The 17126-nt window shown below is 38.0% G+C and overlaps 1 protein-coding gene across 1 annotated transcript; it reads left to right on the top strand.

The window, feature by feature from the left end:
• The first annotated feature begins 414 nt into the window (after window positions 1-414).
• On the top strand, window positions 415-7837 carry c1d (C1D nuclear receptor corepressor). The gene is made up of 5 exons (XM_079842990.1): window positions 415-460; window positions 919-1066; window positions 1174-1240; window positions 1324-1379; window positions 7295-7837. The coding sequence occupies exons 2-5, from the start codon at window positions 929-931 to the stop codon at window positions 7472-7474; spliced, it is 441 nt and encodes a 146-aa protein (XP_079699116.1). The 5' UTR covers window positions 415-460; window positions 919-928; the 3' UTR covers window positions 7475-7837.
• The last annotated feature ends 9289 nt before the right edge of the window (window positions 7838-17126 follow it).

Below are 17126 nucleotides of genomic sequence, written 5' to 3'. Positions count from 1 at the left end.
CTTCACAACAAGTTAAAAGTCATGTGAGCAAAACAGAGAAAAGTAGGGATAATGAATTATGTGTGCACGAACTTCATTTGAAAAAAATGCAGGCAGCCGGGTTTAATACACAATAGTGGATTCCTTGAAACACGCAAAAAACAATTTTTCTTACAACCTGACACATGACAAACATTGCTAGCACAGCACAAAATATTTTTTACAGTAATAAATACCATTTAAGTGTGCTGTGTTATTTATTGTGTCATATTTTACTTAGTGTGTTAGTGTAAAAACACTGACTAACACCCAGTAAATTTAAATGTTTTAGATTTCGCGCAAACAACTGCACATTATGGGCTTTGCTTGTAAAACGATGACTCTTGCGTGACTTTTATTTTGAAATACGTGGGAATTGAACGTCACTTTATATTTTTCCTGTGTTTACCGGAAGTGCAGTGTCGTGTGTGTGTGATTGCAGGTAAGGGTTTTTATAAATATCATAAACGTACTTGTGTGTAAATATGGTTTTAGTAAGTGTTTAATGAGCTGTCTGATAGGGCGTCGCATTGGTCTTTTTAGTCCAGAACAGCAAGTGATGTTATAACACGCAGTCCCCAACACACGTGGATAAAGCTGTGGATAAATCTCCATACTATCACTCACATTAAATCTGTACACGTGTTATAATCTTGTAAGCGTTATAAGTGTTATGCTTTTATATTTATGTAATATTACATCATTAACATTGTGGTCTACAACTAAGTTATATTTAAGCATCTCTCAAATATCAAAGAATTTAAAACGTCCAAGTCTGAAAAGGCTGATTAAAGTGTACATTTTGGTTTCCCAGTTATGCTTAGTTCTGAAATATTCCTATTCCAATGTATTAAGAGGAAAATGTATACATTTTATATCAAATTGTTTTGTATGTATCAGTTGGCAGACAATGGCTGATGATGGTCCATCTGAGGATTATCCCACCGAAATCGAGGAAAACCTCAATGATTTTGACTCCTCTGTGAGCTCTGTCCAGAATATGGTCCAAACACTTGTGTCTGTATCCAGAAGTGACCATCTGCTGAAAGTATGTGTAAACAAATGCACAAATCAACAGTTATATGAACTTGTCCCATCCCACATGAATTATTGAAATGTTTTGAAATCTTTCTTTTTTTTTTTACCTTATTCAAGCTGGATCCTCTTGATCAAGCTAAATTGGATCTGATGTCTGCATATGCCCTCAACTCAATGTTCTGGAGTAAGATTTTACACCTTTGTGTTTTACTTGTCAAGTGTAATGAAATGTAACAGGTTATGACAAGATTTAACTTTCCTCCTTAGTGTATCTGGTGACACAAGGAGTCAATCCGAAAGACCATGCGATCAAACAAGAATTGGTAAGAAAAGATTGTCATTTTACATCAAATGTTTTGGTTTCAAATTACAAGTTAAAAATTAATCAGTAGCATTTCTGACATTGTGCATAATGGAGAAAAATAAACCTTGGGAGAAACCAGGCTCAGTTGGGGTGCCAGTTCTCCTCTGGCCATCATGCCATGTCGGTGAGGCAATTATTAGATAGGAATATTTGAAAGATCGGAGTCATCACGCCGGAGACGGGTTTATTGAGGAGGCCGTGTCTATGAGGCAATTTCAGGGGGGAGTCTAATTGACACAGTCTCTGCAGACACTTCAGGGATGCGTTGGTCATTTCTGGGCGCAGGTCCACCATCTGATCTGGATATGACCTGTATCCGGCTGACTGCAGTGAACCTCGGGATAAACAGAGAGACTAACATTAGCATAGATGCCATTCTTTTTACGATGTAACGAGTACATCAGGTGTTATGGGAAGTGTTCCCGGTTCCGTCTGACCTAGTTAATGCAGCCTAACAATCATTTAATTTATTTAAATAATATAAATTAAAAATGTTTTATGTGTATGCCATTGTAAAGAGATGTGTTTTTAGTCTAGATTTAAACTGACAGAGTGTGTCTGCTTCCCGAACAATGCTAGGAAGACTGTTCCAGAGTTCAGGTGCTAAATAGGAAAAGGACTGGCCAGAATTTTGAGATTACAATAGATGTGATGGGTTATATGTTAAGAGATCCCTCAAGTACTGGGGAGCTAAACCATTTAGTGCTTTGTAAGTAATTAGCAAGATTTTAAAGTGTATGCGATGTTGAAGTATAACAGTTGAAGTATTGGATATAATTTAGTAAGTGATTTAAAAGAAAAATTGTCGTCAAACTTAAAATTTAAAAGTGCATGAATTAAACAGCTTGTAAACATAATTTGAAACCACTGGTACAATGTTATATATTTTGTTGACTTGTGTACTTTATCCTAAATGTTTCCAACCATTTTTAAATCCAGAGAAATCCTTTATTTTAGCCAGTGTAACGGACTGTGTCATTGCGGCATATCCGCGTTACCCTCGATTTCTGGCTTTACTTTCGTAGAAACCATGGAAACACCAAAGACGCTTTAGGCATTTTTTTAGACAGGTGAGCAACTGTTTGAATACTTTTATCGACAGAAAACTAATCTTGTTATATTGCTCAACACGCAGGGTTTGAAATGAACTTTTTCACTTGTCGGCCAGTTTGGCTACTAAATTTAAGTTACCGGCCCAGTCAGAACTTCTACTAGCCAAAAAGAAGAAATAAACCAGATTAACTATGTCATAGCTCTTTTCTTTATTGATAGAGATTTATATATATATATATATATATATATATATATATATATATATATATATATATATATATATATATATATATATATATATATATATATATATATATATATATATATATATATATATATATATATATATATATATATATATATATATATATATATAATCATACATTCATTTCTTTTACAAAAGTTTCCCAGCAAAGTGAGTAAACATAATATGTAACCTGCCAAATTTGCTGGTGATTTGAAAGCGTTACCCGCCACAGTTAATTTCAAACCCTGTCAACACGGTTAGTCTTATTGTGTGAATCTCTTGTTTTCTTGATTTACATGTAACATGTTTGTACCCAAAAAGTAAATCAGACGACACTATTTTGTCAAGTGACTTACATAGCTTAATCAGAAAGAGCTTTATTTGTACTAACTTTATTTAATTGTAATACAGCATTTTCTCCACCATACATTATATTTTAAATTGAATTGCATGCCATTTAGCAAGTCATCCAGCTATTTATTAATATGATATTCTAATACCGATCTAGCTTAATGCAGTGTGCAACAAATGTCTCATACTAGCCGTTGTGCGAATGCATAGAGTAACATTATAACATAACTTTCAACACGTATTTAAGTATGATTGTTTTGACCAAGTAAAACAGCGCTGCATTACCCCACAATTTTAATTCATCAGATAGTCACCTGTACAAGTAGTAATTCAGCATTTGTGACTGATTGATTAGAATTAAATAAAATAGTGAGAATTTACCTGATCTAACATAACCGTAGCAAAGCTCAGGGAAGAAAGAGGAGGACGATAAACGTAACTTTATTTGTAAAATGTGCATGAACAACAAAATGAAAGGAGGGGCAGCGGCCAACTGCAACATATAAGCATAATAAAAACAGCAAGGTAAAAAGTCTCGGGCTCTCGGCCCACCCTGCTTCATATCACAATAACATTAATAAACATTTATGGACATGAGTCCCGTTGGATTGCTTTCCATCGGCTGTGCAGGTGAAGACGACAACTCCCATGATTCCACACTCATTCACGGCGTCATCAAACTACGCCTTTGTTATTGTTTTGAATTATCATACTCTAGCGCCAATACTTGCATACTATGCCTTTAACAGAATTTCTGTGGGTCTTATAAAGTCTTAATTCACCATTTTCGCAAATTAAGGCCTTAAATCACAGCAGAAAGTCTTAAATTCATAAATTCATGACATTAGGCAAGGCCAGGCAAGTTTATTTGTATAGCACATTTCATACACAGTGGCAATTCAAAGTGCTTTATACAGAAATTAAATTAAAATATTCGTAGGTGAAAAGAAATAAAATAATAATTTTATTATATATATATATATAAATAAATAAACATTAAAGGGGTGGTAAAACACATTCTTTTGAAGGCTTGACTGTGTTTGTGGGGTGCACTGTAACATGTGTTCATGCTTCGTTTAAAAAAAAATTGCCTTATTTTTCATATATTTGACCTTTATTCTACACTGCTCTGTCCCTCCTTGTAAAACGGTCTGATGCTTTCCGGGTTGTATGAAGCCAGTCCCTCAAAAATACGCGATGGGCTCAGATTGGTTAGCTGGCCCAGTGTGTTGTGATTCGCTAACCGCCTAGTGCACGTTTGTCGGAAACACCACGCCCCTTACCGGAGGCTGTGCTTTGGTCAGTGTTAGAAACAACGGCGTCAATAAAACCATATGAGCCCGAATCAGACCCAGAACATTTGAGTGAAGATGATCGAGCAGAACCTGTTCAGTCCTCAAGAGTAAAGACTGCGGATCTATAATGATCGCTACTGAATGGCACTTTAACTTTTGTATTTTTAGAACGATTATAGCCAAATATCTGTCGCAAGAACTAACCCAAAACGAACACTAAGCACTGGCTTTAACTAGTAAGTTAGCCAAATCACACACAGAACCATGTTTAGCATGCCTGTAGATAAACAATACATAAAAGCTCTAATCAAAGAATCATTTACACTAATGCCAGGTTCGCTGTTGAGATTTTAACGTTAGTGTTTGTAACGATAGGTGTTCGTCGGATAACGTTAAGTATGAATGAGCATTTAACAGACTGGTTTGCAGAACAGCGCTGTCATCTGTTTACTTCCTTGCTACAACCTATTACAGGAAAACACATCGATGAAATATAAATCAGACTTACAGGTTGTGGCCCGTAAACAGCTTCTGTTTGTAAATCCAGCTTTCAGGACAAGCCGTTGTGCATATCCTGTATTGAACTCGCGAAGTTTGTGGAAGTTGTCCTCCGTGAAATGTGCAGCGCGCGCGTCGTGCATCCACGCACCGGCAGTGTTTTTTTCACGCAGCTGACGTTGTGCAAATCCGGCATTGAAATCGCGAAGACGGTGGATGTTTTCCTCCGTGAGATGTGCTGCAGGGAGCCCCGCGCGCGCCTGTTCCCCGCTGACTCAAACACACGTGCATATAACATGCTGTATGTTAAACGCTCTGCAACGCACCCCCGTCCCAAGGAAGGCTGAACAGAGCAAGTACCCCAGACCTGCAATCCGGATGAAAATAACAGCGTTTCCTCGGCATCGCGGCAACAACACTCCAGCCTAACTATACCACAACAGCGCCGCGATACAAAATGGCCTCACCCCCCCTTATTTAATATTCTCGGAGGAGGGGTTTATGTAAATATTGGGGCTGGTGATGTCAGCAACCCTGGAGGAATGTCTAGTAGTCCCTGCTGGCCGTTTGCTGTAGTCCTTAGAAACTGATTTCTTTAAAAGCAAATATCTCCCTTTGCTTTAAACTTTGAACGTTGTAACTTTGCAGATGTTGTTTATGCTCAAGCAGCAACATTACACGCTAGCTAAAGTTAGAATAGTGAAATCGTGGTTTACCACCCCTTTAAAGGGATAGTTCACCTAAAAATGAAAATTTACTCACCCACAAGTCATCCAAGGTGTATATGACATTCTTCTTTCAGATGAATAAAATCGGAGTTATATTACAAAAGTCCAGGCTAATCCAAGCATTAGAATTTGCAGTCGGTTGAAAGTTTATTTGATAAACTTTTAAATATGGATATTTTTCTTACTCAAACGCATCGATTCGCTTCAGAAGGCCTTTATTAACACCCCAGAGCCGCATAGAGCAGTTATTTGATGGGCAGATGCACTTTTTATGGACTTCAAAAACAGAGCAACTATGAATTCAATTCTAATGCTTGGATTAGCCTGGACTTTTTTAATATAACTCAGATTTTATTCGTCTGAAAGAAGAATGTCATATACACCTAGGATGACTTGAGGGTGAGTAAATTATGGGCTAATTTTCATTTTTGGGTGAACTATCCCTTTAAAGGTTGTCTGTATTGTAAAATAAAATAAATAAATAAATCTTGCTTTCCAATACAAATATCTAAACATCTTTAAATTAAGATACATTTACTTTACTTGAGATGCAAATGTACAATGAGATCTTGAAAAACTGAGCACAATTAAATGAGTTCATGCTTAAAACAAGAACAAATATCTGTCAAGTTATGAAAACTGGCCCAATATCTGTTCTTGTTTTAATCTTAAAGTCACTTCATTTTGATAAATTTCACAAAAAGCAAGACTTCATATTTTGTATCTTCAGTAAATGCATATTGATTTAAGAATCTTTAGACATTTGCACTGGGAAAAAAAGGCAAGATATGTCCATATTCTAGTGGTTGAGAGCATGGATATCTGTTGGAATTTATATTTTCAAACTCTGAAATGTTGTTAATACAACTCATAATACAGCTCAACTCAATACTAAAATTATTATGGCTTTAAGGTTTCAGTAAAAGGAAATATATAATTAAATAAAATAAAGAAATAACTTGAAAGACAAATCCATATTTAATCTCTGCGAGCCGGGCTAAATGAGCAATCACAGTCACCACTCAGAGACCAAATACAAACTTTAGAAAGTATAAAGGAAGAAACAATCATTGGTCCTCTTGATTTAAGCAAAATCATAACTGGAAAGAATCATTAAAATCTTAATAATTATATAGGAGGATGAATATTGATTGAGGCTTTGATTAAAAGGGTTGTACCTAGTCTCTTAATGAGTCATGGGTGTGTTATAGTCGTACGTGCAATAAACCAATAAGAGTCTCATCTCCCATTCCTTTTAAAAGCCAGTTGCACTTGCACGATGGCTGATTTGCTATTTACGTGGTGGAATTTGCAATTGGAAAGACTGAACGCTTCTATAGAGATATGAATCCTTTTATTTTTAAAATGTAAAAATGTGTGCTGCGTCAGGCTGAAACTAGAAAAAACACTTGCGTCGCATTGCGCCGGGTGTATGATAGGGTCGATTGTGTTTCCCCCTAGACATTTAGCTACATTTATAGAACATAATGTTTTCCCTTCAATGTATTCCTTTAATTTTCTTTACTTGGTCTTTAAAAAAATCTTATTACCTTTTGTAAACCAGCAGCAACCCTGATTAAATCTGGGAACAGAAATCCAGTATGTGAAAGTAGAATTCTGTCTAAAATCACTACTTGTCTTTATGAATGTTGGTTTAATATTTGTACTGACTAACTAGAAACTAACCTCCTCCACCTCACAGGAGAGAATCAGGACACATATGAACAAAGTTAAGGAGATCACGGACAAACGAAAAGCTGCACGTCTGGACAAAAATGCAGCCTCACGGTTTGTTCGGAATGCACTGTGGGACGCGGAGGACAAGAAAAGAAAGGGCACAACTGAACACTCCCACAAAGGAAAGCACATAAGGTTTTCTTGATTGAGTTGACTGGTGAAACACATATTGAGCTTTCTCTACAAGTATTTAGCAGACTTTAAGATTAAGCACAACAAATATCTCAGTGCACTGGGGACTTGCTTAAGAAGCGTGCCATATACCATGTGACTGTCCATGATGCTGTGGTGTTCATGTGTTGAGTAGTGATGGTGTTTTCAAGATGGCTTGATTCAAACTAAAAATGAAACCCCCGTGTAAGTTAGATTTTTTTTTTTTTTAAGAATTTCATTTATTGTTTTATTCTTTCTTATAGTCTTTATTTGTTTTATATCTGGGGTTACATAATCTGAAATGTGTGATGTGGACCATCTATAATAACAGTCCCATTAAAACTTCTAAATCCTCTCTGTCTTGTCAATTCATTCGTTAGTATTGATGTTCTATGATTCAATAATGTCTTTCTTCGTTTCTTTCTGGTATCTAGATTTCTGGGCCCGTATTCATAAAGAATCTTAATGCAAAGAGTAGCTCCTAGTGACAAAATTCTAAGAAAATTCGTAGAAATGTGTGCGTTTACTCTTAAAATTAACTAAAAAATCCTAGTAAAGAAAAAAGTAATTCAGAAAGCATCTTAACCCTTAAAAGAGGTCTTAAGGTCAAATTTGTTAGGAGCACGGATGAGGACTTTTAAGAGGCTTAAGAGTTTCTTTAGCAGCGGAGAAAATAGCAGAAAGACGAAGAGGGAGAAGAAATGTGTTGCAGACAATGGATGACATTGACTTAATAAAACCTATAGATTAGATCGTGCAGGGATCATGTTTGTTGCATTAAACAATAATAAACCCAACTTTCAAACCACCAATTAAATAGACATGCCAGCAATCAGTGTAATTGGAAAGAGTGGAACAATGTTTATATTTCTAAGCCAATCAAATACCTTATAGAATTAACAGCATGGTAAATAATAAAAGGATTTATATACATATATTTATAATGTGTGTGTGTGTGTGTGTGTGTGAGTGAGAGAGAACGGTAAAATAGGACAATTTGCGCTTGTAATTTCAAAGAGAAGGCTTAGAATAGACCCTATACTTAAAAGCGCTCCTTTATTCCCCTTTTTGGACAACCAACCAATCACAGTCTTCAAAAGACTGTGTCATACGTAGCAACGGGGTCAGCCCCTCCTCTTCACTAAGATAAAAGTTTTTGTATTTTTACTTGCTCAGAGTTGCTCTCAGATCGGTCCCGAATAGCTCTTAAGCTAAGACTCCTACGTAAAAGTTTTTAAGCAAAATTAGGAGTTTTCTGAGAGGACTCTTAGAATCTTTATGAATACGGGCCCTGGAAGTTATGAATCCTTTATATAGTGATTGGAGAAACCCAGTGTTTCAAAACTTTGAATCAATTGAACCAACCGCATCGCAAAATGTTTCACTGCATAGAAACGCCACACGCTGGTGTCAATGCAGACCAAAAAACTCAGCACAAACACATAAATACACCTTTTATAAACCAACTTCAAATGTTTTAATAAGTGTATCCTATCCAATGCAATTAACAAATCATCTAATACCATTAAACATTAGTTTCTGTAATATTTTATTAAAACTGTAGGGTTAACTGTTTTATGGAGAGCTTGGTTTTCAGCCACTAAGATGCATTTAACTACTCTTTATTATAAAAATGTGTCATTAAATGTCAAAAAATTTATAAAATTGATCCGAGATCAAATCATCTGGTTCAAGGGTTCACAGAGGACATCGCCCCCAGTGGCAAAACATTGAAATTTAGAAACATTTCAAACTTATGATTTAAGTTACAGTTTTTACAATTGCTAGGACATATTTCTCAATACTCCCTTTTTCAAAACTTCTCACACAGTGTTTACAACAGCAGTCTATGTGGGCTAAACTGTGGATCGTTTATCAATTTGACACAAAAAGCATTCAATGACTACATCTTTCAGATTACAACAATTATTTTCTTACCCCGAACACATGCAGGCCAATTTGTACATGTTTACATGGTCTTTTCAAAACTGTTTTCAAAACTTAAGAATTCTGCAAAATGTGGGAACCGGTTTTTACTTTTTTGTTGAGCCAAAAGGACTAATAATTTATTTCAGATCTGTAACGATCACTTTCTGCAGTAATAGCGAGTATACTTTGTAGCAGAGGTTGGCTTTGTATATTGTCATCCTTTTTTATATTATTTTGTATAATTTTCCATATTGCTCAGATTTCTGTTTTAAGAAGGGTAATGTTGTCTTTTTGATGTTTGAAAACCACACTAAAAATAATAGACTAAAACTGTTCAACTTAAGTTCAAAACCTACCATAATACCAAAAAAAGTCTACAATAATACCATATTGAAATAGGCCTATATTCTGAATCTTAAAACTCAAATACAATTACAGCAATTAGATGTCACCTAACACCTAAGTGTTACCATATACAATATTTAATATAATAATTTTGTACTGTAATGTAAACATGGACGGCCTACACTTGATGTTGCGCTTGTATTCAAATGCATAAAGTGACTGGACTGCCTGGCGCTCATTATCACTTCATTAGAGCGGCGAAAGCACAGAACGAGTTCGTCAATCCAGCTGCTCTCGCACTGCGACTGCTGGATATATTTAAAAATGTATCTGAGGTGCCGGAACGCAGTACCGGACCGTTCCGGCCCACTTAACCCCTGCGTCAGGCACGTGCAGAGGGGGGGGCTTTGGGTGCTCGAGCCCCTGCCCTTTTTCAAAATGAATCAAAAGTGCCCCTCTCAGACAAATATCAATGATAATATCGTGGTCAATAAAACTAAATAAATGTGATTATTATAACATGACAATGTAAACAATAGTAACGAACGGCTCAAAAGTCGGACAATTTCTGTTGAGGCGTTGCCGTAACGCGTTGCTATGGGTTGCGCGCGTTTTGATTGACAGCTGATTTTCCTCTGTTCGGAAACGGCTCTCGAGCCAAATATGGTCCTTTCAGAGAGTGTGTGGCCTTACGGGAAAAAATAAACCAATTTTTTTCCCCCTCCATAATCAGAGCTAATGTGTTGATTTAATTACAAATCTATATATTATATATTTAAAAGTATTACACAATTCACCAATGCCCGTTTGTCATGTAGGCTATATACACCAACCAATCGTGATCTGGCAAAGCAAGTTCAAATTCCATTGGGCGATGTGAAGCGGTAATTTTCTGTTCTTATTCATAAATCGGTTGAAAATGACATGGACAGACGAACTAACGTTTGTGGAAAAATTTCCTGCGGTTTGGTTCATTTTATAAATTGCATCACTGACAAAATGGATTTTAACTGACAACAAATAAATCACTGCACATGCACAAAACCATGCAGCAGCAAAAGTCGCATTAATGGTAAGTAGTGTTAAATTCACTTGTATTTATGTATATTGATACACTGTTTACTATTTCATGAAACTATCAAAGTTAACAAAACCCAAGTGCCACCGGCATCTACAGACCTATTATGCGAAGTGTAAGCTGGCGAAATGGTTACGTGAAAGGACTTTATTATATTAACGTTACCAGTTTTTAATATTATGCAGCATGATTTATGAAAGAAGTCTCTTATGTTCATCAAGCCTGCATTTATTTGATAAAAAACAGCAATATTGTGAAATATTATTAAAATAATGGTTTTCTATTTTTAAATAATTTTAAATATATTTTGTTCCTGTGATCACAGCTGGATTTTTAGCATCATTACTCCACTCTTCAGTGTCACATGATCATTCAGAAATCACTCTAATATGAGGATTTAATGTCAATGATGGAAACTGTGATACTATTTTCAACATTCTTTGATTAATAAAAAGTTAAAAAGAACATTGTAATAATATTTCACAATATTAGGCTACTGTTTTATTTTTGATTAAATAAATGCAGGCTCGATGAGCATAAGGATATATATATTGCCCCTTTTTTACATTTGAGCCCCTGCCCCTGAAGAACTCTCTGCACGGCCCTGCCCTGCGTGTACCACTCTCTTAACGCTCCACTGGTCACGTAGCCTTCACACCCGTGCCCGTACACCAAGGGATGCAATCTTCCAGTAGTTTTCCATGTTCTTTCAGGACCCTCTCATTAATTTATTGATACATAATCTTGTTTTATATTATATAATCAGTGTAATTCTCCAACACATCAGTGTAATTCGAGTCGAGTCGAGATGGCGCCGAGGATGGCCGCAACGTCGCAAGCTCTGCTGAAACATTGTAGTTTTTTGTTTGTTCTGTTTATAGTTTTTGTGTTTTTTGTCTTGGATGTTGTCTGCCTCACTACGTACGACAGACAGACACTTTTGGACATTGGTTCGGCAATCGCACACCGAAAACCGGACTTTAAATTCTCCAGTGACGAACCGCTGCTTACAAACACAGCAGCGGATCCTTTTGTTTGGGCGGCCCGACCACGGAAACGCCGCCGGAGAAGGGGAAGCAGAGCCGGCGTGCTCATCAGATTAAGACGCCGCGCAAACCGACCCCCGCTTCCCAGTATTTTACTGGCAAATGTTCAGTCTCTGGACAATAAACTCTGCGAGCTGAGAGCACGGATCTCTTTCCAACGAGAGACGAGGGACTGCTGCATTATCTGCCTTACAGAAACTTGGATGTCCGCTGAGATTCCAGATTCGGCCATCGAAACCACGGGGTTCTCCGTGCATCGGATGGACAGAGAAAAAGATCTCTCCGGGAAAAGCAAAGGCGGGGGTGTATGTTTTATGATCAACCGATCCTGGTGTGATCAGAGGAACGTACATTCTATCAAGTCTTTCTGTTCTCCTGATCTGGAATTTCTCACGGTTATGTGTCGACCATTCTGGCTACCGAGGGAATTCACAGCGGTCATCATCACAGCGGTGTATATTCCCCCACAAGCCGACACAGACCGGGCACTGAAGGAACTGTATAGGTCAGTGAGTGAGCAGGAAACCGCGCATCCTGAGGCTGCGTTTATTGTGACCGGGGACTTTAACAAAGCCAACTTCAAGCGCATCGCACCCAAATACCACCAACATGTTAGCTTCAACACACGAGGGAACCGAGTTCTGGATCATTGTTACTCTCCCTTCAAGGATGGTTACAAATCACTCCCGCGCCCACCATTTGGCAAATCGGATCACGCTTCCATCATCCTTCTGCCCGCTTACAGGCAGAGACTGAAACAGGAAGCACCCGCCCTCAGAACCATCCAGTGCTGGTCGGACCAATCGGACTCTATGCTACAAGACTGTTTTGATCACGCGGACTGGGAGATGTTCCGGTCGGCCTCTGATGACGACATCGAGGTCTACGCCGATAGCGTAACGTGTTTCATCAGGAAGTGCGTAGAAGACGTTGTTCCGACCAAAACAATACGGCTGTACCCCAATCAGAAGCCGTGGCTAAATGTGGATGTTCGCGCGGCACTCAATGCGCGGACCTTCGCCTTTAACTCCGGTAATGCGGAGGAGCATAAACAAGCAAGTTATGCCCTCCGGAAAACCATCAGAGCAGCAAAACGCCAGTACAGGGACAAGATTGAAGGACAGTTCAACACCACCGACTCCAGAAGCATGTGGAGGGGAATTAACACCATCACGGACTACAAAGGGAACACAAACTCCACCGTGAACACCGCTGCCTCTCTCCCGGACGAGCTAAACACCTTCTATGCTCGCTTTGAGGGAACTAACACCGCCCTCGCGGAGAGAGAGCTCGTGGCTGAAGATACAGAGGTTAGTGCACTCTCCGTATCTGTAGCGGATGTTACCCGATCCTTCCGGCGGGTGAACGTCCGTAAAGCCGCGGGTCCAGACGGCATTCCGGGCCGCGTCATCAGAGCGTGCGCGCGCCAACTGGCTGGAGTTTTCACGGACATTTTTAACCTGTCCCTCTCCCTGTCTGTGGTCCCCACATGCTTCAAAACGTCCACCATTGTTCCTGTACCGAAGCAAGCAAAAACCACCTGCTTAAACGACTGGCGTCCTGTTGCTCTGACCCCCATCATCAGCAAATGCTTTGAGAGACTAGTCAGAAACCACATCTGCTCTGTTCTCCCCCCCTCACTGGACCCACTGCAGTTTGCATACCGCAAAAACCGCTCCACTGATGATGCCATTTCATCCACTATTCACACTGCTCTCTCCCACCTGGAAAAGAGGAACACATATGTGAGAATGCTGTTTGTAGACTACAGCTCAGCATTCAACACCATTGTGCCCTCCATACTTGACATGAAACTCCGGGCTCTCGGCTTAAACAGCCTGTTATGCAGCTGGATCCTGGACTTCCTGTCAAACAGACGCCAGGTGGTCAGAATGGGCAGTAACATCTCCTCACCACTGACTCTCAACACTGGAGCCCCTCAGGGCTGTGTTCTCAGCCCACTCCTGTACTCCTTGTACACACATGACTGTGTGGCAACCCACAGCTCCAACACCATCATCAAGTTTGCTGACGATACGACGGTGGTAGGTCTCATCACTGACAATGATGAAACGGCCTACAGAGAGGAGGTGCACACTCTGACACGGTGGTGTCAGGAGCACAACCTCTCCCTCAACGTCAGCAAGACCAGGGAGCTGGTGGTCGACTTCAGGAGGAATGAGAGAGAACACCGCCCCATCACCATCGATGGAGCACCGGTGGAGAGAGTCAGCAGCTTCAAGTTCCTCGGTGTCCACATCACAGAGGAACTCTCATGGTCCGTCCACACCGAGGCCGTTGTGAAGAAGGCTCATCAGCGCCTTTTCTTCCTGCGACGGCTGAGGAGGTTTGGAATGAACCGCCACATCCTCACACGGTTCTACACCAGCACTACAGAGAGCCTGCTGACTGGCTGCATCACCACCTGGTACGGCAACAGTACCGCCCGCAGCCGCAAAGCCCTGCAAAGGGTAGTGCGCACGGCCAGCTGCATCATCGGAGGTGAGCTTCCCTCCCTCCAGGACATTTACGCCAGGCGGTGTGTGAAGAGAGCTCAGAGGATCATCAGAGACTCTAGCCACCCGAGCCATGGGCTGCTCTCACTGCTGCCATCAGGCAGACGGTACCGCAGCATCAGAACACGCACCAGCCGACTCCAGAACAGCTTCTTCCCACAAGCAATTAGACTCCTGAACTCTTGATCCATCAGGATCATAACACACACTGGACAGAATATCACTCAGCACAACCCACTGTCGATACACACACATTATATACACATTTATATAATTTATTATTTATCATATAGCACCTATTGCACATTGGATCTCTACTGTGAATAATAATGTATACTGTACATTGTATACTATTATTATTATTATATAGCGTAATGTATATTGTTTAATGTATGTTTTAGTGTGTATATTGTTTAAAGTATATTGTTTAAAGTATATTGTTTAAAGTATATGTATATTGTAAGTATGTGTATATTGGTTAAAGCTGTGAGAACCACACTCACATTGTGTAAATTATTTATTGTTTATTGTAGAGTTTACTGTGCTGTGAGTAATTGTGGGCGCATCAGTGTAATCTGATGCTGCTCTAAATGTTGTACATGTCATGTCGTGACTACTATGTTGCTCGGAACTGCACCAAGAATTTCACCTGCTGTTGCACTTGTGTACATGGCTGTGTGACAATAAAGTGATTTGATTTTTGATTTGATTAATTCTCCAACAGTATCAATTATGATCCATCGTGCTTTTGAGTTTATTTGTTCATCTTTCAGTCATCAAAAACTACAGAGCTTTGATCGTGAAAGCATTTAAATATAATCTTACTAAGACATTATTGGGGAATATAGAGTGACAACTGATATTTATATGCATTTTAAGTCTATTATAAAGATCTCACTGACTGACATTACAAGCTATCAGAATTTCATCTTACGTTTTGACGATATAAATATCAGCAGGTGCACCAAATTACACATTTTTGCTCAGTTTGGGCTTCTGAATAAAATTGAGGTGTTTTTTTTTCCCTCTTTGAAAATGTTGGTATTATTCACCAATAATATCATAGTATATGCGCCATAAAAGCCTGAAGTATGAAACTCAACTTAACACACACATATATAAACTCACATTTTGATACCCTGAAAAAAAGTTAAAATAATAAGAACAAAAAAATTCACCATTAAACTAATACAAGGAAACATTATTTATTTTATTTTTTTATTCATATGCAATAATATAGCAAAATATAGTAAAAATAAATAAATAAAAGTATTTAGCAACACATTTTGATGCATGCAGAGTAAGGTGACCAGATTTCTGAAATGGAAACTTGGAAATTTCCGATTTGAGTGGTCAAAATATCACTAAATCTCATTTGTTATTAGACTTATTAGGCCTGTCTATTAATTAAAAATGGGGACAATATATTTTTGAATGTTTTTTGTTGTCGTTGTGGGCTACCTATATTATTATTAACATTAATAATTATCATGATTTAGTTTGATTATTACGATTTTTGGTCTGATTAATACAATTCACCGCATCCGCAAAAACAAAACAAAGAAACAATCAAACAATGAAAACAGTTCATAGTAAAACCACCACTGTAAATCACAAGCCGTTCAAAACAATATTAGAACATGATTTAACAAAAACACATTACACAAATAAAACAACATAAATATGACATGATGAATAAAACTATTTAAAAAATATAATTGTATTTAATACTTTCATTTGCACAAGTTTATACTGTATACCTCTTTTTCTTTTACTTCAAGTGTTTTGTTACGTTTGTGCTTGAAAATAAATCTTACTATCTTTAATTGGTCTTGTTATTTTGCATTTTAGGCTTATTTTAAGCATGTGTTTAAGTATGTGTATTCTGCACATGTATTTGTTGTGAGCTAGGGTAAGGTGTAATTGTTTAGTTTATGTGTGTGTGTGTGTGTGTGTGTGTGTGTGTGTGTGTGTGTGTGTGTGTGTGTGTGTGTGTGTGTGTGTGTGTGTGTGTGTGTGTGTGTGTGTGTGTGTGTGTGTGTGTGTGTGTGTGTGTGTGTGTGTGTGTGTGTGTGTGTGTGTGTGTGTGTGTGTGTGTGCGTGCTACACACTCTAAAACCGGATAAGTTGAGTTTACTTAAAAAATTTGAGGAAAGTGGTTGCCCTAAAAAATTTAAGTAATGATTACTTGATAAACTTGAGTTAAATTTATTTAAAGATATTAGTCATTCTAATAACTATTTTAAGTTGAATAGACTAAATACTTTAATTTTAAGTAATACCGCTGTTTAATTACTTCACTTATCTTTTTAATTGCATTAAGTTGTTCTTACTTAAACCGTTTAAGTTTTTTCAACTTAATTCTATCTGGGATCTGAGGAAGTGTACTCCCAGAGTGCATTGTGGCATGAATAAATTAATTGCTTCGTTTTACTATTTTTGCCTTTATTTTACTATTTGTCTTTTGTCAGTATAACCCCAATAATGACAGCAAGTAAAATAGTAAAGGTCGTATTAATAATAAAAAAATAAATAAATAAATAAAAAAAAAATTCCTTGTTACCATTGTTGTGTTTTGCATGCTGAATGTTGAAGTGTGTGTGTGACACACTCGAGCATGGTCAAATGATATTGTGACAAACATAGAGGGATTATATCAACTCAATTAAAAGGTTATGCCATAAATATTAGCAAAACAAATGTTAAAAGGTCATTATTTGACATGAAAAA

The sequence above is a fragment of the Gobio gobio genome, assembly GCF_949357685.1.
Source record: "Gobio gobio genome assembly, chromosome: 18".
NCBI classification, from domain to species: Eukaryota; Metazoa; Chordata; class Actinopteri; order Cypriniformes; family Gobionidae; genus Gobio; species Gobio gobio.
Note: the sequence above shows the minus strand (reverse complement) of the source record. Positions and strands in the feature narration are given on the sequence as shown.